General features: G+C 46.6%; 7 protein-coding genes across 7 annotated transcripts; 3 read left to right on the forward strand and 4 right to left on the reverse strand.

Moving 5' to 3' along the window:
* Positions 1–327: 327 nt before the first annotated feature.
* N7478_011834 (ankyrin repeat domain-containing protein) lies at positions 328–1,698 on the forward strand (the record flags this gene model as incomplete). The annotated part of the gene is made up of 1 exon (XM_056928048.1): positions 328–1,698. One exon carries the CDS (start codon positions 328–330, stop codon positions 1,696–1,698), a length of 1,371 nt encoding a protein of 456 aa, XP_056773775.1.
* Positions 1,699–4,035: 2,337 nt separating this feature from the next.
* N7478_011835 (putative amino acid permease family protein) lies at positions 4,036–5,825 on the forward strand (the record flags this gene model as incomplete). Its single annotated transcript, XM_056928049.1, has 2 exons — positions 4,036–4,204; positions 4,363–5,825. The coding sequence occupies 2 exons, from the start codon at positions 4,036–4,038 to the stop codon at positions 5,823–5,825; spliced, it is 1,632 nt and encodes a 543-aa protein (XP_056773776.1).
* Positions 5,826–8,427: 2,602 nt separating this feature from the next.
* On the forward strand, positions 8,428–10,292 carry N7478_011836 (S53 family peptidase; the record flags this gene model as incomplete). Its single annotated transcript, XM_056928050.1, has 2 exons — positions 8,428–8,536; positions 8,596–10,292. The coding sequence occupies 2 exons, from the start codon at positions 8,428–8,430 to the stop codon at positions 10,290–10,292; spliced, it is 1,806 nt and encodes a 601-aa protein (XP_056773777.1).
* Positions 10,293–10,588: 296 nt separating this feature from the next.
* On the reverse strand, positions 10,589–12,144 carry N7478_011837 (uncharacterized protein; the record flags this gene model as incomplete). Its single annotated transcript, XM_056928051.1, has 6 exons — positions 10,589–10,695; positions 10,765–11,083; positions 11,133–11,506; positions 11,565–11,872; positions 11,925–12,033; positions 12,093–12,144. 6 exons carry the CDS (start codon positions 12,142–12,144, stop codon positions 10,589–10,591), a joined length of 1,269 nt encoding a protein of 422 aa, XP_056773778.1.
* A 2,706-nt stretch (positions 12,145–14,850) lies between these two features.
* N7478_011838 (uncharacterized protein) lies at positions 14,851–15,333 on the reverse strand (the record flags this gene model as incomplete). Its single annotated transcript, XM_056928052.1, has 1 exon — positions 14,851–15,333. The coding sequence occupies one exon, from the start codon at positions 15,331–15,333 to the stop codon at positions 14,851–14,853; it is 483 nt and encodes a 160-aa protein (XP_056773779.1).
* A 780-nt stretch (positions 15,334–16,113) lies between these two features.
* N7478_011839 (uncharacterized protein) lies at positions 16,114–18,356 on the reverse strand (the record flags this gene model as incomplete). The annotated part of the gene is made up of 9 exons (XM_056928053.1): positions 16,114–16,509; positions 16,578–16,663; positions 16,718–17,007; positions 17,069–17,124; positions 17,182–17,577; positions 17,634–17,711; positions 17,766–18,038; positions 18,094–18,146; positions 18,212–18,356. The coding sequence occupies 9 exons, from the start codon at positions 18,354–18,356 to the stop codon at positions 16,114–16,116; spliced, it is 1,773 nt and encodes a 590-aa protein (XP_056773780.1).
* A 1,988-nt stretch (positions 18,357–20,344) lies between these two features.
* N7478_011840 (uncharacterized protein) lies at positions 20,345–21,604 on the reverse strand (the record flags this gene model as incomplete). Its single annotated transcript, XM_056928054.1, has 1 exon — positions 20,345–21,604. One exon carries the CDS (start codon positions 21,602–21,604, stop codon positions 20,345–20,347), a length of 1,260 nt encoding a protein of 419 aa, XP_056773781.1.
* Between the last annotated feature and the right edge of the window lie 202 nt (positions 21,605–21,806).

Consider the following 21,806-nt stretch of genomic DNA (forward strand, 5'->3'; position numbering starts at 1 on the left):
TGGCCGAAGCCGCTGTCAACCCACATTTACCCCGCACATTCCAACTCAACTGGTTCAGCCTCCAGAGGCTCGAAAGCTTCGAATTGTCTTAACTTTCCAAATTGTATACAATAGTGCCTAACTTGGCACTGGTCATCGTATTTTCAAGTCAATGAGCCAGCGAAAATATCTATATCAACTCGAAAGGGGCGTTTGATCCGCCTCAAAGCAAAGCCCGCAAAAAAACGGCTTCTTTTGTTACCATTGTTCTGTTGCAGCATATCCCTGTTATAGTGAAACAACAAATAAAAGTTCCGAAGTGGTATTTCATCTCAAGAGAGCCGGACTATGATTGAAACGACTCGGAGAGTGCAGTCCTACACACAACCACAAAATCGATCCTCCGACCTCCTTGAGGCCATCAGACAACAAAATGTGTCTCTTGTCGGTGATCTTCTGAAGACGGGAATAGACCCCAATACGCCTCCTCCCAGGGGTCTATCTCCGCTCGCAAGTTCCGTCCGCATAGGAAATGTCCAAATTGTCGACATGCTTCTCCAGCATGGCGCCAAGTTCACCCTCAGTCCCTCTGACTACACATTCGACTACGACGATTTAGGAGAGTTGATCAACCATGTGCGACATTGCAAGCACGCGCTTCTCAATGCCATTCACTACAATCAATCCACTATCATCACGATATTGCTCTCTATTGCGAAAGCCAACGGACACATGCCAGAGTTCGATCCCACTGTCGCAGCAATTCCATTGGCTGTCGCTATTTCCAAGTCACCCATTTCGACTATAGAAAGCTTCATAGCGTTCGCAAAGGGTATAGATCTGGAAAAGTCATTTACGCTCCTCCAAGTTTCTATGGAAAGGAGAAGAGACCCCGCCATCGTCAACCTGGTCCTCTCCAAGTACATCAAGCCCAACGACGTCCTGCCTGTGGAGGCATCCCGATCTGCCCTGTTCCAAGCATCCGCGTACAACTATCTGGATGCAGTATCGTTCTTTCTCGAGCGTGGGGTGGATGTGAACACTACTTTGCAGACTCCAATGTCTTTCACAATGTTGCCAGATTATGGCGGTGGGATACGATACGTCTCCTACCAAGCATTGGATACCCCTTTGTCCATTGCAGCAGATAGAGGCCATGTCGAGGCAGTGAATTTTCTCTTGGAACAAGGGGCATCACTTTCGACAAGGAGGAAGTGGCGTACGAAAGATCACTCTGGGCGAGTCGAGGTTGATGATTCGGTATTGGACATCTCTATGGATGGTCTGCATGTAGATGTGGTACAGGTTTTGCATCGGTGGGGAGCGAGGTGGGACTTAGGATATGGGGAGCAGAAAGAACGAGGAGAGCATCTCTTGATTTCGGCGTGTCGACAAAACAATGCTGATATGGTTGATATCCTGCTTGAGTATGGGATCAGCCCAGAGGTTCGTGGGGAGGATGGGAAAACACCGCTTCTGTGGGCAGTTTCCATGGGGCATACCAATGTTGTGAGGAGTTTGTTGAAAGGGGGAGCGGATCCGGAATCAACAGGGCCACATTTCTATGATACAAAGCGATGTATGGCTCCCTTACTGTGGGCAACAGATTATGGCAAGTCAGATATTGTAGATATATTGTTGGAATTTGGAGCGAAAGGTTTAAGGCAGGCGCGAACTCTTGAGGTGAACTCCTCAAAAGAAACCTCTTCAAAACCTTGAGAGCTTGCTGTACGACGGGGTCGAGGCTTACGCGTTGGAGGGATCTCGTCGGGCCGCGTTCTGCTATACTTTCCAGGGTCAACGATCAATCAATTAAAGAGTCCAAACATATCACCGAGGTATTTGTGTCAGGCACAACGACAGTCACTGGCGCCGGTCAAAACATGATCCAGATCAATCAAGCTCCATTTAAGGGGTATGTCGTGCTCGTTGCGTGGCCAAGAACAGCCTGGTTATCACGACTAGACGCCTTACACGTTAACTTCATATGATAGCTCACAGGCCATTAGAACAAATGCCTCTCTATGGTCCATTATCAAACTAGCACATGCCATTTCCGCGAAGAACGCAAATTTTCCAACAGCTATTCTATCTTTGGGCTTCGGGGCTTCGAGTATTCATTAGCTCATTGAAATTCCTGGGCTTTCTTCCGTCCACCCATGGAGTGAGGCTTGGTGTATTTGGAAGCATCTACAGTCACCACATGGCATATATGCTTCTTGAATGATCTCCCTTAGACGACAATACGTTTCCACCGTTAACCCCATCTTTCCCCGGAATACTCAAAATCTGATATTAATGCATACGCCTGCGTACGAACAATCCAAATTCCTAAGGTCAGAACGCTCCGACCTCGCGCCGGATGTAGTGGAGATTGCGTTTTGGCGAACTAGCCTAGCCAGGATGATCTGGCTCTAAATGCCTAAACAAGCCTAGCACGCTGCGTGGTCCCTGACTATCACGGTCGCCATCGGAACCTTGACGCCCCGTGATATGTCTAAATATCCCTCATGAAGATTCATTGTTTGTCGGGTGTCTTCAAGTTCCAAGTCAATATATCGGACCAGCCTCAAAATACAAACTCATGTCATAGAAATCTACCCCGCATTTTGTGCCCGCACTTTTCTCCTCGTGAAGATGATCCTGACGCATCCACAGCATTGAAGAGTCCACTTTCAGTCCCCCATTAATATCCAGGAAGGGAAGGTGAAAGAGAGCATAAGGCCGAAACGGCGAAATGGACCAATAACAGACCTCCATTCACAACACATTCCTTGGGATATCTCGAGGTATACACATTCTACAATGAAGACTTTCTAAATAAAATTCTTACCAAGCTTTACCTCGCTGTTCTCCGCATTCTCAACCCCGACATGATTCACCAAGAGGTGGATCTGGGCGTTCTCCGACCAAACATTGCATCCAACTCACTGCCTAACTTCCCGAGTCTGGTCGTTTGTTCCTTCCCCTTACTCCCGTGATGATGAATCTAAATTATTATGGAGCGCGTAAAGTATGGCTCTTGTAGTCTGTACTCCGCCGCAGTCACACTGTGGAGCATCATTCAAACGAAAACAACTCGGCACTGGAAAAAGCTTCTAGACTGACGGGTCCACCAAGATAGAGAACATCTGATAATGAGCTGTGTACATGCAATCATTATATCGGACAAAGATATAAAAGGCTGATCTTTCATTTTATTGTATAGCGGGCTTAAGTCCGCTGTAGAAGATAACGAGTGGGTCTCTTATCGTGAGTAGCATGGACTTGCCTCTCTGGGACGCGTGTTCAAATGTTGCCACCACTGATTCGTTGATGTGGCTTCTACGGGCGTTATTCATACCAGAGACCCTTGATTTTGACGCAGAACGTATGCTAGTTAAGCATAGGAAGAATCTTGCAGTTCAAATTGTGTATAGTACATATTCTCCACAAGTCACGGTAACATTGGAATGTTCGCATTAACTCACCAGCACTGCGGATATTTCACGCAATAATAATCAGTCAAGATAAGATGGCCATGTGGAATCACATAAGATATGGCAATATCCATCTTTGAATGCTGTCAACCACGTTTCAAATCAAATTATCTATACAATCCTCCACATGTAGCGCACGGCTGTTATCAAGGTGGAGCCGCAGCTATCCGACTACAGCAAGTCCATCCGAAGAGGCGACACTCCGAGATTCTTTCCCCGCAAAAAAAATCATCCACGATCTCCGTTTTCATTACCAAGAGCATTACCAAAAGCACCCCGACTCATGACCAATATGAGTGCCCACCCACTAATTCAACGACAGATACCCACTCCCCATTGGCCCGTCAAGTCGGCTCCATCTTTATCTGCGCCGCCCCCGTATTCTTCCTGGGGACAAGATACTACTGGCGATCGCACACCAGAAAGGAATTCCAACGCCTAGCAGGATATATAGAACTCAGCCTCTGCGCCCCGTGCTGGAATTTTTTCTTTTTCATTCAGCTTCGAGCAGAAAATGGGCACGACGTCTACTTGTTTTTCAGTTGAATTGATCTTTATAGCTTCCGGTTGAAGTACGATGTCGTTGGATTTGGAAGAAAACTCGCCACCCCTTAAACTACCGTTTGGAAATGAAGATGAACAGGATGTTCAGGATGCCACTGATTTGGCTGCTATGGGTCATGCCCAGGCATTGACCCGCAAATTCGATATATGGAGCATGTTAGCTCTGGCATTTTGTGTTCTTGGTATGTCAATTGCCACCCGCACATTCCGATTGATTCATCTCACTTGCACACGCGCCCGTACTTCTTTCGAGCTTCGTGATTCACAATGTTTCGAATTATTCCTCCGATTGAAATATAACAATGGATTTAGACACTGACCGGATATTATCCATGTATAGGAACTTACTCAACTTTCGCGCAAGACCTCAGCAGCGGTCTCACCAATGGAGGTCCCATCACCATTCTCTGGGGCCTGGTGCTGGTCACAGCCTGTAACCTCTGTGTAGCCTTCTCCCTGGGTGAACTGACTAGCAGCATGCCCACAGCTCTTGGTCAAGCCTACTGGGTATACCGACTTTGGCCCACACCCCTCGGTCGCTTTGTCTCATACATGTGCGCATGGATTAACACCTTTGGTTGGTGGACTTTAACCGCATCCCAAGTCGCGTTCATGACCGAGTTCCTGCTTGGCATGAAGACTATGTGGGTGCCAGATTGGAATGGTGTGAATTTAGGCTGGCTAAACTTCGTCGTCTACATTGGTGTAGTCTTCTTGCTCACCGTCGCCAACGTTGTTAGTTGTCGCAAGGAGAAGATTCTACCTTGGTTCAACAACTTCGTCGGTGTCTGGTTCGGTGGTCTCTTTGTTGTTCTGTCACTCACCATGCTTATCTCTGTTGGCGTTAAGAGTGACCTCTCTTTCCAGCCGGGATCTTTCGTATTTGGAAAATGGATCAATAAGACAGGCTGGAGCGATGGAGTTACCTGGTTCACCGGCCTTGTCCAGGCTGCGTATGGATTGACTGCGTTCGACTCGGTTATTCACATGGTTGAAGAGATTCCTGCACCACGTCGCAATGCCCCTCGTGTTATTTGGATGGCTGTTGTCTTCGGCGCAATCACCGGTTTCATCTTCATGGTGGTGTGTCTGGGATGCATTCAGAACCTTGACGCAGTCACAAACGCCAGTCTCCCGTTCATGGAGCTTATGATCGAGACGGTCGGCCTAAAGGGTGCTGCTGTGCTCGTCGCCCTGTTCATTTTCAATGGATTGGGTCAGGGCGTCAGTGTTCTGACCACGGCCTCGCGTCTGACTTGGGGTTTCGCCCGTGATGGTGGTCTCCCATTCAGCCGATACTTCAGTCACGTTGACCCAGTGTGGCAGGTCCCCGCCCGGGCTCTCTGGGGCCAAGGAGTCATCATCGGCATCGTTGGTATTCTGTACCTGTTCGCCAACACCGTGCTCGAGGCCATTCTGAGTGTCAGCACGATCGCTCTGACTGTATCCTACGCCATGCCTATCCTCGCCTTATTAGTCGTTGGTCGTGACAAGCTGCCACCTGGTGGCTCTTTCAAACTCGGTCGCTTGGGCCCATGGTATAACTGGGTTAGCATCATTTATTGCATCATCACCACTATTTTCTTTCTTTTCCCTGGTTACCCTAATCCAGCGCCGAGTGACATGAACTACGCTATTGCTGTCTTTGGTGTCATGCTTGTCATCTCCATTGCGTTCTGGTTCATTCAGGGTAGCCGTACATACCTTCAGACAGAAGATGCGATCGCCCAGATGGTGTACGCTCAGCATTTGGAGAATGCGGAGGAGGCATCTGTTGGTTCTAGCACTCCAACTGAACATTAATCATTTTCAGTATTTGGTGATAGATTTGTGCAGAAGAGGAATTTTCGAAAGATTGTTGTATATAATTATTTGAGTAGAATGAGAGATTTGTCACTTAGTCATATGTTGCACATAATTATAAATTCTCTTGTTTTCCAAGACTTTCAATCTATCTTCTGGCCTTAATTGTGTGACATCCATGGGTGTTCCGTCATATCTCTGCACTGCATCATTCTCCACTGTTCGTGCGATGTGATCCACACATGTAGATCCAACCCCCTATTGCAGAAGCTCGTAGACGAGAAAAGCTTTTTATGGTAGCTCTGGTGGATCATTTTCAACTTAACAATATAGATTTGGTTATATGACACAAGAAGCGGACATGTAGACGTTGCGAGTCACCTAGCAAGCGACGGCTAAACGCTGAGCCGGTCATGGATCCGAACAATCTAGCAGCTTGTAAGCAACACTCGCAAGATAAATACATGAAACTGGCCTCCGATAGTCATCCTCGTGAATTTTCTCTGGGGAAATCTGCGAGTGCGGAGGCAAAGTGGAGACCACGGATGAATAAACTATCCGCCGCTAAAGCCCCGCCGGGTATAGACCAGGGATACCCTCGCAACGGCTGCCTGCTGTATTTTGGCATTTAGATGACTGTCGAATAGCTTCTTTTCTGAAGGCGACATCAATCACGAAAATACAATATTATATACCCTTCATGGATATAGGATCATACCTACAATCGTGCAAGTCCCTACTAGTACTCTTTTCTACTAGCTGAGATTTGTCTTCATCAGCGGGAAATATATCTCCACACGCGAGCGGTTCAATTTGTCTCATCCACTCCGGGGCTGGCAGGTCCATGAAAATACGTCATTATGGTGTTCGCTGCGTTGAATCGCATCTACGCAGGGCTCATCAGCCCTCTACCGGCTAAGAAACAGGCCGATGCTATTCAATTCGGTCTCCTTGGTGCATCTAATATTGCGTACGGTCTCGTATCCCGTCTCCATCATGATACTAGTAGACCCAGGATGACTTCAATAAATGATACTAACAACACATAACCCGATCGCATTAATTGGCCCTGGTTGCCCTGGGAATCTCTCGACCTGCTAATCAAAGTTTGCTTACCGTGTTTTCAGTTCCTGTTCAATCTAGGCTACCTATTTTAACAAATCATATCCTGTTAAGCCAAAATCCAGTGATATGATGATCGTGCTCACCGGGGCGTATGTGGAGTCAGTGTAGCGAGTTCCGGAGTCCGGAATCATATCATGCTGCCTAGAATTATCTGAGATTGTAGTTTTAGGACTCAGGGAGAAAATCGCACGAGGGAATAACATGTGATAATAAGTAAGAGAAAAGGGGAGCTCGTGTTCCTGATTAGGTGAATTTGAAATCTTATGCATTTACATGCTAAGCTTTGGGGATGAGGCTTGCTCTAGGGGCAGGTTATGGGTTCGAACTTGAATGATAGAATTCCACGAATTTTCAATAATGAATATTACTTGATTGTTAATCTGGCGGGCGATATGCGTGGCATATGGATCGGCTTCGAATATTCGCGATTACTACTAGTATTAGTGGATATGTGCACATGCATTCGAGTTATATACATGGTACATTCAATTTGCAGGCCAGGTTTGAATGCTGATCGCAGGCACAAACATTACTACTTAATTTGAAAACATCACAATAAAACTGTTACGCAGTGGATAGAAAATAAAACTGCATAATAATAGGAACCATCCTCATCCTCTCATGTCGCAGTGGTTGCTCGAAATGAGGAGACATGACGATCATCATGCCAAGGGCAATAGGCTACTTGGCAAGGTTTCCTGAGTCAAAATGGTCTCATTCTGGATTTCCACCAAGCCCAGCGCATACATCCGACCGCCATCAAACCGCATTGTTTGACATGACACTCACTGCCAGCAAACATCCATGACATTAAGTCCAGCCACTCATTAATGATTGGAGTTGATTGATCCAGCCACATCAGATCTAACCCCTCACATTTCTGCATCAAGCGGGTGGACCCTGCCGATCACCAACCTACCGCGTCTCGCGTCCAGCCCCAGGGCCACAAATGTCTCAGCCCAGAAAGGGAGGGAAACCCTCCATACCGATCACATCACTAACTATTTCTTTTCCCCTCATCTTGGCTAATCTTGGCCCGGATGTTACCCGCGGGAAGAGAGTCAAGTAGCTCTGGAAAACCGGCAGGCTGCAGATGACAATATCCGATCATTGGTTCAGGGGAACTCATTGATTGGCACCATGGATCGCTCCCGACGGACATCCGCGTCAAGGGTCCACTTAAAGCTGTGAGACTATGCAAGGCCAAGAACGCCCGCGCGATGTTAAGCAAATGGACCTGCAGAACTCAGACAGGAGTGGCCGTCCATGGATCCAGTAAGTATATTTCGTGCACCACATTCTTCGGTCGATTGTCCCCATTCTCCCCACCAATGCAACCATAATAAATAATCCGCTGCAGCGTGTGCCCCTCTCTCGCGTTGTCCATTCCGAGCCATTCTCTATTTAAACATTCGGCATTCTCCTGTCTAACGACCGTGGCGCTTTGCAGGGAGTCTCGATTCACTCCTTTCATATCATGCACGTGCCTTTTTTGAATACTGGCGCCTTGTCGCTGGCGGCTGTGTCGCTTCTTGCATCTAGTGTTACTGCTGAAGTTTTTGAGCAGCTTGCTGCTGTCCCTCAAGGTATGTTTATTCGCTTCTATAGTCGGGTATTTCAGCTAACCGATCATGTCGTATTTTAGGATGGCATTACTCCCGTACCCCGAAGTCCAGCCAGTCCATTAAGCTACAGGTAGCTTTGGCACAGGGTGATGTCCCTGGATTCGAGCAGGCCTTGATGGACATGTCAACCCCTGACCACCCACAATACGGCGAGCATTTCCGAACACACGATGAGGTGAAACGTATGCTGCAACCAAGTTCAGACTCAGTAAATGCGGTTCGCGAATGGTTAGAAGATGCTGGCATCACAAATATTGAGGAGGACGCCGACTGGATGAAATTCCAGACAGATGTGGAAACTGCCAACAAGCTGCTGGACGCCAATTTCCAGTACTACGTCGGCAACGGAAAACACGATGAGCGACTTCGAACCCTGCAATACTCTGTTCCGGACGCATTGGTCCCACACGTCAACTTGGTGACACCGACCACTCGCTTCGGCCAACTCCATGCTAACCGCGCGACTATTCACTCCAAGAAGAAGGACGCAGACGAGACTTTCCGCAAGGCCACTCACTATGCCAGCAAGGACTGCAACAGCGCTATTACACCCCAGTGTCTGAAGGATCTGTACTCGATTGGTGACTACAAGGCTCAGTCCGACAACGGTAACAAGGTTGGTTTCGCAAGTTACCTGGAACAATATGCCCGGTACTCCGACCTTGAATTGTTCGAGGAGAACATCGCCCCTTATGCCCAAGGACAAAATTTCAGCGTCATTCAATACCACGGAGGTGGCAACGACCAGTCTTCATCCAAGGATAGCAGCGAAGCCAACCTCGATCTCCAATATATCGTGGGAGTCAGCTCCCCCGTCCCCGTCACTGAATTCAACACCGGCGGTCGTGGCCCTCTTGTCCCAGACCTGGACCAGCCAGATCCCAACAACGATAACAACGAGCCTTACCTCGACTTCCTCCAGAACGTAGTCAAGATGAGCGACGAAGATATCCCCCAGGTAATCTCCAACTCATACGGTGAAGACGAGCAAAGTGTGCCAGCAAAATATGCCCGTAGCGTGTGTAACTTGTACGCCCAACTCGGCAGCCGCGGTGTATCCATCATCTTCTCATCCGGTGACTCCGGTGTCGGTGCCGCATGTCAAACAAATGACGGCCAGAACAAAACCCACTTCCCTCCCCAGTTCCCCGCCGCTTGTCCCTGGGTGACATCCGTCGGTGCAACAACCCACACATCCCCTGAAAGAGCCTCCACCTTTTCATCCGGCGGGTTCTCCGATCTCTGGGCCCGTCCCAAGTACCAAGATGCTGCCGTCAGTGCCTACCTCACTAAACTAGGCAACAAGTGGTCTGGACTATTCAACCCCAAGGGCCGCGCTTTCCCCGATGTCGCTGCCCAGGGCCAGAATTTTGCTATCTACGAGAAGGGCCATCTAAGCTCTGTTGATGGTACATCTTGCTCAGCCCCTGCATTCGCTGGAGTCATCGCTCTTCTCAACGATGCCCGTATCCAAGCTGGTCAGAAGCCAATGGGATTCCTCAACCCCTGGTTATATGGTGGCGGCCGTGCTGCTTTGAACGACGTTACCGCTGGTGGCAGCACTGGATGTGATGGCAATGGCCGTTTCAGCGGTCCTTCTAATGGCGGTCCATCTGTTCCTTATGCAAGCTGGAACGCTACTAAGGGCTGGGATCCAGTCACCGGGCTTGGAACACCTAACTTCGCTAAGATGTTGAAGGCTGCTAATGTGAACTAGATGATGGGAATTTGCATAAATGTGGTTGGCTTGGATGCATCTTGGTAGGATGCACATAATTTCTGTTCTATGGATATTTGATATATAGTATCACATTTTACCAATTCAATTATGATCTTTGAAATTACTATTCATACAAATTTAAGTTTTGTGATATAGTAATGAACAGTGTTTTATACAAAGTTCTAAAAGGAGGATAATGACATGCGAAATTTTCATGGAAGCCGACGAGCGAAATTGGCTGAACCTTTTGCAATCATGAAGCCATTATACATCCCACGTGAGGTGTGACATGTTCAATAAGACGTATATGTTGAGGTTTCAGTTGTGGTGATAGTATGGACCGAGGTAGTCGATGCTGAAACAGGACACGAGACCAGCGGGAGGACCGTAGTTGTTCCTGCTAAGCACATTTGTAAAGGCACCGAATTCGGCGTACAAGGGAATGCACTACTTCCACATAACAAAGTACCTCCATCACCATAGCTGGGAGCCGCAGTGTTGGTATAGATACAATCAGTCCATGTCGACTTGCCAACGGTCCATGTAGCATAATCCCACGTTACATATTCCGGGACAGCAGACCATATAGCCGGTGTTGGTGACACGGATCCTATTCTATCGCGGTACGAAGCTGGACAAGGATGCTCCTCTGTAACGCCGGATGAGAAATAATTGAGGTCGTAATAGGTATGTTGTTCAGGGGACAGACCTCCATAATTAACTTTGTAGTCAGCCGCAAGATCGAAACGACCTATTGATGAGGTGATATCTTCTATAGACGTTATGGTCTGTACGATGACAGTGGTAATAGCTGTACCGGTGTGGGTCCTGTGCTACCTCGCAAATAGGTGCAGCAGTTGAGTAGACGGAGGCATAGACACCGGCTGTCAGTGATGATTGCACATCTGCGTAGTTCGCTGAGAGTAGTGACTTTATTCTTGAAGCGACTGCCTCGACAGTTGCTGCTGGGTCGGTTGTTGTGGGGAAGGTATCTGCAATGACAGTCTTGGCTGCACCTGCTGCAGTGATGTATGTTTCACCGGAAGATGTGGAGGAGCTTATTTCGGAATTTGTTGTGGTTGTGTCGTCATCATCATCATCATCATCATCATCATCTGAGCTACCACTTCCTGACGAGCCACCGCCACTGCTAGCCTCTGATGAGGCATAGCCTGGGGGGCAAATTGCACACCCAAAACAGAAAATCTTGCCTATAGTTCCAATATGTCAGCTGCGTCTCAGAACTATAAGACTGATACTTCCGCTTACAATGAGAACCGACGTGCTCGGATGATGAAGTAGCCTTTGGTCCTGAAGAGCCAGACTTCGTACTAGCATGCACAGTAGTAGTCTTGGTGTTAAGCTCAGTATCCTTAGAGCTCATATCAGTGGGATAAGGCTGAGGCGTGACTGTTGAAGTGGTCGGGGAGAGGGTCGTTCCGCTAGTGACTGATGTGGTACCTCCAAAGACACCCGTCCAAGCTGACTTAGAGTATGTCAGATTTCCATATGTGAATGTCTGTGCGGGCATAATGCTTGTTGTGCCGCCTGTCACTTGTGTAGTTCCACCGATCGTCCTAGATAAAGTGTCAGAATGTAAACTAAATTAATAAGGGTTGATGAACATACGGGGTAAACGTGATTGGGAATGGTGCGGCCTGAACCGAGCTAGTCTGGTCAACCGATGTCTGGCCGAGTGTAATCTGTTGATTCCAGACATTGATGTAATTGGTCTCGACTAGTGGAGAAGCATCAGTATTCCCACTCAACAGCTTTCAAGGCGGAAAGATTACTTACCCGGAGAGATTGAGAGGCTTGTGGGAATTGTATAACTCGAATTAAATGTCATTACGGACCCATCACTGAACGTGGTTGTCTGAGTCTCCGTAGCGCGCCAAACAACCTGGGTGGAGACTAGAGAAGCAATTATCCTGAGATCACTGAATTTATGGAATGATAGTCTACTCCTGCATATTGAACAGCCAACTTGAAATTATTACTACATATAAACAATAGTATATACGGGAGGTCTCATATACTAGTATTCTGATCTTGAATCTATATAGTGTATTATATAGTGTATTATATGGGACTTAAAAGTTAACGTGTTCGCCAACGATGGACTAAATAGGAGCGGTTGATAGTAGGTACAGTTCAAATGTTTTGGTTTACGTTTTACGTCGGGTCCTGAACGCCTTTCCTCATGAGAACGTACCTGATGCACTTAAGTCAGTTCATAAAGCTTGCGCGCCCGAGTCACGCGTCTACATAATTGAAGAGACGCTGCACCCGAACCGATCCATGTTTGGTATTGCACAGGGTATCTTTGTTATGACTTTTTTTGGCAAACGACGTCAGCAGGCGGTGTTCCGTGATCTTGCTGCTCAGACTGGATTTCATTTTAACTCAGTTCTTTAGGACAAAGCTTCTGATTTCGGTGCAGTCAAATTGGTCACTGTGAGTCAGGCCTAGCTAGGATTGCATTAGAATCTCCAGTGGTCTTTCTCCAATCTAATTTACCAGAGAAGCAACCGAATGTAAATATTCGATTCTACGTCATAAATACTCTAGGCTTTTATGGTTCACGATTTCTGGATATATTCTTTTCTCTTGTCTTTTCTTGCTTGCTCTTCGCAGTAGTTTTTTAAAGCATTTGCTGAAACTTTGCATCTGGGTTCGTTTATAACGGTGTAGACGAAAAGCCCTTGGTTCCAATCTGGCTTGTGAAATATTAGGATACAGGATATATTCTGATAATAGATATAGTTGGAAACGCCAAAGAGGTATTCACCCTAAGATGAAGTTCATTCCTTCTTATTTCTGTGTAGCATGTGTTTTGTTTACGTAATTATAATCTTTCTCAATAACTTAAAGCCCAATTATAGACAGGGAAGTAGAGAAAGCGGGGGATCATGTTAACATACACTGAAGCGGACAAACCCTGAATACACCGGTCTTCTCTATTCATCTATTTCGATTTGGAGCAACAGCAAATTTTTTTTAATTTTGCATCTTAAATTCAAACATTGTTTGTCAATATTGACTGAAAATTATCAAATTTTCTACCTGCATCAATCATCCTGGGTTGGCAGGATTGGACTACCTTCCATTCCTTCCGGTGCCATCTACCTCTTTTCTCAAATGTCAGATCAAAAACCAACTCAGCTTGCTCGGCCAAAAGAACCTAATGTAAGCGCTGAGATACCAAATTCATTGCTTTATTTCTAACAGATCTTCACCGGAAGTAATATCTATTGGCTATTAGTGTATTCTCAACCACTTGGCTCATAGATAAAAAGATTATAAGAAAGCTCCCCCGAGACGGGGAATTGAAACCCATAAAACGCGAAATAATGATATATGATATTCTTGATCCAAAATACTGTATTGCCGAATGTACTTTTAAGGGTAGTGGTAACGATCACAAATACCTTAAGGTCACCTATTATCCTCATGGTGACCTCGAGAAATATCGCAAGAAGAATCCCCCCCCCCCCCCCCCCCAAGTTACAATCAAAATGGTTGCAACAAATCATCGAGTTCATCATCTTGATTCATTCCTTTGGTATTATACATTCCGACTTGAAGCTCTCACAATTCTTGGTGGACGGCAATCTTGATCTTCGCCTCGCAGATTTCGGTGCTTCTCAATGCCCTGAACGTCAAGGACTCGGTTATGAAGAAGCATCCTACCGTTTACCTCGTGATTATGAAGCTCCAAATATAGAACTCTCGGATATATTTGCTCGGGGATCCACTCTTTTCGAGCTAGTCGCTGGCCATCGGTCGGAGGGAATCTCAAAGAAGATAAGAGGATCAGGGATCAGGGATCTATATTTCAGCACGGGTGCCAAATAATAGTATATAATCAATATATAACAATACTCATACTCCCTTATACTATACCAATAATAGTTAACATTAAGTAAGTATTTAATGAATACCACAATAATACCACAATAATACTACTATACAATCAACAAGTAACTATTGAACTAATATTATATAATATATACAGCCACACTAGCCACATCAGCCACGGAACAACACACATTATACTGATCCTAAGGTTTCTCCAAATGTAGACCCTCGATCTGCATGGATCTGCATGGATCTAGTTGTTGCTCTGTAGAGAAATAAAAAGCTTTTGTATCTTGTTATACAGTATCCCCGTTTCAAGTTTTAGGCAGCCAAATTCAGCACGCTGCACGATGCATGGATGGATAGATGTAAGCAAGATGGAGGTGACTGGGGCGATGATCCGACAAATCCTGCATTTTTGATTCGAGACTGCCTTGAAACCCTGAAGGTAGGTAATGTCTGCTGATGTGAGGTATACCATGTACACATACGACGTCATGATCTGGAGAACACTAACTTGAATACCTACGCAATCAAGCCCAACATGGAAAATTAAATATGTATTCATTAAATAGTGATACAGCGAACAAAAAACCTCAAATTCCCATTTTAAATAGACCACTGATCTAGAATCTTGAATCAAGAAACAAATCATCGCGATCGCATGTCCCTCACTCATAACTTGCCCAGTCAATTACGCAACAACACCCATCATAGCCGAACAAAAAAGCACGGCCAAAACCCCAACTCCCATAGTTGAAACAGGCTGAGCACCAACAGCCGCATTCTTAGAGCTTGTCGAGGTCGAGGTCCCACTAGTCTTGGTACCGGTGGAAGTACCGGTAGATTTAGTCGTAGTAGCAGCCTCAGTAGCAGTAGCGTTGAGCTTATCGTTGCAGAAAACAGCTTGGTAGTTGTTGCTTTCGGTTTGGAGGCAGTGTAGAAGGCTGGAGACGTTTTGGTTCTGGGCTAGACAGTAGATACCACAGTCGCTGTTGTAGGTGGTTGGCTTGTCGCCTTTGCAGCAGGTGTCGAAGACGGAGGTCATGTTGCCTGTGTTTGCGGCGCCGCAGGCTGCATCGGTGATGCCGGGGAGTTCCCAGACACTGCCTGTGCAGGCTGTGGTTGTTGCTGTTGCGGAGGTGGTTGTGGTAGACATGGAAGTAGTGGTAGACATTTTGGATTGGGTGGTGTGTTGGTTGAATTGAACTGGGTTGAGTCTTGGAGATGGATTTTGAGTTGTTGATGAGATTAAGAGATGAAGGAGTTGATGTAGGTGGCGTTGAAGGAGAGAAGAAGGAAAGAGGAAAGAAAAGGAGAGGACAGGATAATATACAGGAGAAGTGAGAGTAGGGAACAGGTAATATGCAGGGACTCAATTAAAGGGAAACGGTGGAGGCCTAAGGCTGGAAGATGTAAGACACTTGGATCTAAGTGGTGTGTCACGTCCGGAACCCAACCACACACGCTGCTTTCCGTGGGGGAAAAGACTCCACCGACTCCACACCACTCTATACATAGAAAAAAAGAAATGCTGAAGAAGGAAAATAAGAAAAAGTAAAATAAAACTCTTCCTCTTGGCTGTTACTACCAAAGCCCCCCAAAAATCTTATTGATCCACCAGATACAATTAAAATTCTCATGTGATGGATCTACTGCACGACGATCCTCATTGCAGCTCTATACAATAGTAACAAGCCACATGCACTAAAACAGACTAAAACAGACCAAGTGGAGCGAAGATCTTCGTATTCAGATGGTTTCACCAAAAGCCGACCGGGTATAACCGATCGATCAGATGCAGAAAGCCACAATAGGTTAATAGTTATAACTAGTATAAATACTAAAGTATAAGGTACAGAAAGGGCGAGGGTTAAAAACAAGGATTAACGGGTATCTCAAATGCCACTGCAGGACTCCTTGCTGAGTCCAATCCACACACACACATACGTAAACTCTACTGAGTACCCCCAGTCACGTAGGTCTCTGTGCGAGTATCGGCGTGGGAGTCATGAGACTCGAAAGGTGCTTCAGTTGCAGTTTCAATAGCCTTTTCGGAATGTAACGCGTCAACTTCCTTTTCTTTCTCGAGAACAGGGTTCTCAACGCCGACAAGGGCGAGAAGACCAATTTCGCTCTCAATGCGAGCCTTACGTTCGGCATCTGCGGCTGCGACACCGGTTGTACCAAAGATTTCGTCCATTTCCTCCAGGGTACGGCCCATAGTCTCGGGGACAAAGAAGTATACATAGAAGATACCGATTGTAGTGACGACACCGAAGAAAATGAAGGTGCCGAGAGTAGAAGCCTCTACGAATGGAGAAGTAGCTGTTCCGACGGCGAAGTTGTTCAACTAATTTGCATATTAGATCAAACCTGGAAGGTTAAGTGAAGATTGTAAATGCGACTTGGATGACGTACCCAGTTACTGCTACCACCAATACTGACACCCTTGGCACGCATGCTGAGTGGGAAAACCTCGGATGTGACAATCCACGCGACAGGACCTAGAGAAATAATTGTAAGTACCACGAAACATGATCTGGGCTAGAATGACGTACCCCAAGAATAGGCAAAGTTGATGACGAAGATCCAAACGAAGACAATGGCAGCCCAGCCAGCGGCACGGTTCGTCTCGAACGAATGTTGGTATGAGCCAATGATACCGGCGACGATGAAGTGACATGATGCCATTCCGATGGCACCAGCGATCAAAATCTTCTTGCGACCAATTTGATCAACCCACAACACGGCGGGGATGGTGAACAGGAACTCGACAATACCGACGACACCGGTGGCAAGAAGAGTTGTAGTATTTCCGGGCAACTTCATATCCGCGAAGATGAAAGGACTAGAGAACATGTTAGTGAAGTTTTTTTTTTTAAAAAAAAAGAATGCATAAAAAAGCTTACGCATAGTAGTTGATAGCATTGATTCCATTCCATTGTTGGAAGACCATGATCATACACTGCAAAAGTTAGCACCCAACCGAAATAAATCACTGGAAGGAAACCAAGGAACATACAGCGGTTGCTGTCCGCTTAAACATAGACTTATTGCTAACAAGCGACCAGTAATCATTCAATCCCATCTTGAAGTTGCTGCTGAAAGACCCATCCTGCAGATGAGGATACTTCTCGGCAGATGTCTCAACCTCAAATATGTGCAAACTCTTAATCTCGAGGAACTCAATTCGGACCAGAAGATCATCTGTGCTGGTACCGCGGAGACGGGCCAGAGTCTGCAAGCACTCTTCTTCGCGACCGGTGTTCATAAGGTGACGGGGTGATTGGGGCATGAACATCATCATACCAATAGCGAGGACGACGGCGGGGAGAATCTGAATGCAAATGGGGACGAGCCATGCAGCCTTTGACTGGCTATCTCCGGTGCCACCGATGTAGTTGGTTCCATAGCCGATCTGTGGAAGTTAGTTTGAGTGAATCGAATAAGAGTGGGATGGAAGAGGAGGCATACCCAGAAGGAAACCATGATACCGAATGTGATAGCCAATTGTTGGACAGCGACAAGGGATCCACGAATCTCAGGAGGTGCCTGCATCTTGTCAGTATTTGATTTATCCTTTCTCCACAATATTTCTCAACTCACGAGTTCAGCATTGTACAGTGGCACAACCATACTCAAACTACCAACACCCATACCGGTCACGAATCGACCGCCAAAGACATAATCCTTGTTCGTTGTGCAAGCTTGGACAATAACACCAATACAGAAGACAATGACAGCAACCAGAACCGTCAAGCGACGACCAAGCTTATCGGCGAGGTATCCGTTGATGAGGGTTCCGACCCAAGCACCAAGTTCCAGAATCGATGTCAACATACCCTGCTGAATACTTGTCGTAGCGGCATATCCGTTTGTCTAACCGTGCGTGTTAGCTTGTTGTTTGTTTCGGCGAAGAATGGAAGGTACATACGGCGTCCTGGAATGACTTCATGGTCAAGACCTGCGCGAACATTCCCTGGTTGTCTTCATTTTGTTAGCGTTTTTTTTCAAATCTCATGACTTAAGCAACAGGACAGAACAGAACGTACATCCATAAACAAGACCGCCAAGCGACGCAAACAATCCAATCAATGAGGTCTTCTTATTGCTCAGCAATCCCAGAATACCAGTTTTACCAGCGAGCTCAGCACGCTTAGCCGAAATGGCCGTCTCACCAACGAGCGGAGCAACCATGACGACGGTATCAAAAAGATAAAGCTTTCAACCTTGTAAAGCTTGAAGAAGACCAACAGCACAGGGAAGGATAGACTTCAAACTATAAGCTTTGCTGAACCACGACAAAAAGAAAAGTCGTCGCGTTGCCTACAACCTTAGACCGCGATCTCGTGGGATCAGCAGTCTATTTATTCATCCGGCCCAAGTTCACGTTCAAGTTCGGACTGGCTAAATTTCCCCGACACTTTAACCCCACGGGGCCGGACCCGGGTTAGTACCAGAACCATGCTTACAACGGGTCCGAGTGTTTCAGGGAATAATGTCTAACCAGCAACCACTGACAGCAGGTTTCCTTTCGGGCAGCTTGATTGCTGTTCGCTGTTCGCTGTTTGCTTTTGCCTAGCCGACGCGTCTTGATCCGGGGACTAGCCGAGTCGGGTATAAATGGTGCATCTATTCGGCAAGGATCAGTGTTAGGGTGGGGATTTGCAGCATCGGTGGCTGTTGTTGGTCAGTTTGGTTGAGAGGGATTTAGCCGGAGAAGCCAAGACATCAGGTGAACTTTGGGGTAAATTTGTTATTCATGAATTCTTTGGTTTGGATGCATCATCATGGTATAGGATATGCGAGGTCATACTTATTCAGTTCCTCCATACAGTGAGTAGAACAAGACATGAGATGAATTCGATGCCTTTACAAATTTGAAACTCCCAACATTTTTTATTCTGACTGACTTTGTCGGCATCAGCCGTAGCCCCGAATCCAATCTTACGACGGAGAAGAGGGGAAGCCGAAACGCGGGTTCAATTGGTTCAACTCGCAATCCCGATCCACTTTGTACCCGGAACCCCCAGACCCGGGGACCCCGCGCACCCCGAATTGTTGACCGTCCAGCTCCAGCAAGCAAAGAACCAACAATACCATAACTACACTACTAGGGCCTATAGTAAGATGAACGCGTGTCTATGGATCCTTGTATAAAGCCACAAAGCTTCAAATTCGGCTTCTAGGTACTGTGTCGGCATCGACCACCTATACCGGAATAGTCTTTCCTCTCCTTTCCCACATTCTCACAATCATGGCATCCAACTCTGTACACTCCACACATTCATAATTCATGATTCGTAATCCCCAATCCTGTAAAATGACAGGGTAACATCGCACAGACCAATACAAACAAACCCCACAACAGCACGGCAAATGAGCTTTGCATTCCATCCTGCTACCTCCCACGCGGGTGAATGGACCTAATTTAGCCTGTTGGGGCCATAGCCATCTTGTCTTGTCATGCAGACACGCCACGCCACCACGCCTTATCCGCCGCCTTCCATGGACATTCAGCCACCGGCTTCGGACGGAGTTCAGGGCCGGATAGCCTGTTCTCGTTCTCGGTAAATTGGAATCTGATGCATGAACTCTAGCTGTGAATTTATCACCTGATAAAGTTGGGACTTTGGCTAAACTGTTCTTTTTTTCTGGGGTATTAGCCGGAGTATTATTTTGCCACATGTCTAGGCTACGGTTTATGGACTGGGCTAGATCAGGGGTATACATGGCATACATGGATGTTCATGCATTTTCGGAGTTTTATCGGGATTCGACCGGCTTTGGTTTACGGGATGAATGGTTGGAGGATTCGTAGTTTGTCAATAACGAAGTACATACCTATCGGCGAATTTATTCAAGGCTCGGCGAATATGCATTATGATCCACTTCATCGATGTACTCTATGTATTCCTGTTCTGAGCACATCTGGGCAGCGATGTCCCGATATTCACCCGATGCTAAAGTTAGTGGTTGGATGTATCCACTTGAGCTGTATCCGTGCCGCGTGGCCTTCGACAGATCTGATCTCTTGGCTTTAACTCCTAAATCGATTTCGGAGGTCCGCGAAGAGGCTCCGATCTAGAAAGAACTAAGCTCGGGTTTAAATTTAGATCTTGAAACAGGTAGTTCATCGGATTTGATTTCTTACTCGGGCTTCTCTTCGTGTGTATGCTATTCAGTCAGACAATGACTAACTCCCGACCTTCAATATTCTCATACAACCAGTCCCTCCATGTCTTGTTGTGAATAATAGCTTTAACACGAGCCTCCAGCCACTCCGTGTTACCCCAAAATCCCCAAGACGCCTGGAACCGACACCAGTCCACCAACGCCGTCTCCCAGTGACGAAGGAATGCCTTCCACTCATAGAAATCAGACTTCTGACCACGAACAAGTTTCTCATGGTAGTGCTTCAAAAGTTTCTTCTCCCCTTTACACATGTCAAGTCGCTCCGGAACTTCATTCGCAACATCATCAACGAGCATCTCTAAAGGAACAGAGCACGTAAACAGCTTCGCCAGATCACACACTCCCAATCCAAGTCCAACATATTGAAAGTCAAAGAAAGCAACCTCATCTTCCTTTTTTGACGTGAAAAGGTTCTCCGACTTAACATCACCGTGTATGTATGACTCCACCGCTCGGCCACACGGTGTCAAAAACAATGCCACTGCCTCCGCGAGAGATGAGCCGTTTCTGGAGTCATGACACAGATAAAATGACCATTCATCTTCCCCATCCTGAGCTAAAGTGGCATACTCTTTCATCCGCGTCGCGAGATAAGTATATCCCCCATTCAGCCAGAGCCCCTCCCCAACACCATCTCCACACTCTCTCCGCTTATGTTCCTGAAGAGGCGGCAAAACATACCCATCCATAGAATCAGGAAGCAATCCCCACGAACAACGATGAAACCCAGCCAACCAATTTAAAGCACCATGGACCTGGACAGAAGACAGGGTACTCCGCTTCCCACCCATAACAGGGAATGTATCTCTCAAATCAACCATAATAGTAGCCGTAATGCCGGCCAGTTGCTCCTCATCCTTCGACCCAGAGACAAGATCTCTAGTTGAAGCAAGGCATTTCGCGACATGAACCTCTTCATCAAGCAAGGGAACAACATCACTGTAGAATCTCTGCTCGATTTCGTAACTGAGCATTTTTCGTAAGTGTCCCTCGTCTGCGCTAGCTTGGGGCGGTGAGATGAGCTTTAAGATGAGGTTGTAGGTAGATCCTGCGGCGCGGGGCTCAACGCCACAGAGTTTGCTTAGATGGTTTGATGATGCTGCTGTGGTTGTGCGTGCGGTTATCGCGCAGATTTGACCGTAGCCTGCCCAAAGGGTTTGGAGGGTTGTGCATGAGATGAGGTCGAGGTCGTGCCATGATAGCATTATTTTGGCTACTTGGGCTGGGTCATTGGGTAGTGTGTGAGACATGATGAGATCAATTGGATGATGAAAATCGATTTCTCGTTATTGATTTTGTGTCATGGGTGGTTTTGAGAGATTTTAGTAGTCTTCTTTCATGATTGATTTGACACTTGGGCAGTGATTATTTATGATGTTTGCCCTTAGGCATCAATATTACCTATTGTCGCTTAGCGTGTTCTGAAGCCACTGTTTTTGATCCCTTGCTTTT

Source organism: Penicillium angulare (assembly GCF_028827245.1).
Source record: "Penicillium angulare strain IBT 27051 chromosome Unknown utg000009l_segment0_segment0, whole genome shotgun sequence".
In the NCBI taxonomy this organism is placed as follows: Eukaryota; Fungi; Ascomycota; class Eurotiomycetes; order Eurotiales; family Aspergillaceae; genus Penicillium; species Penicillium angulare.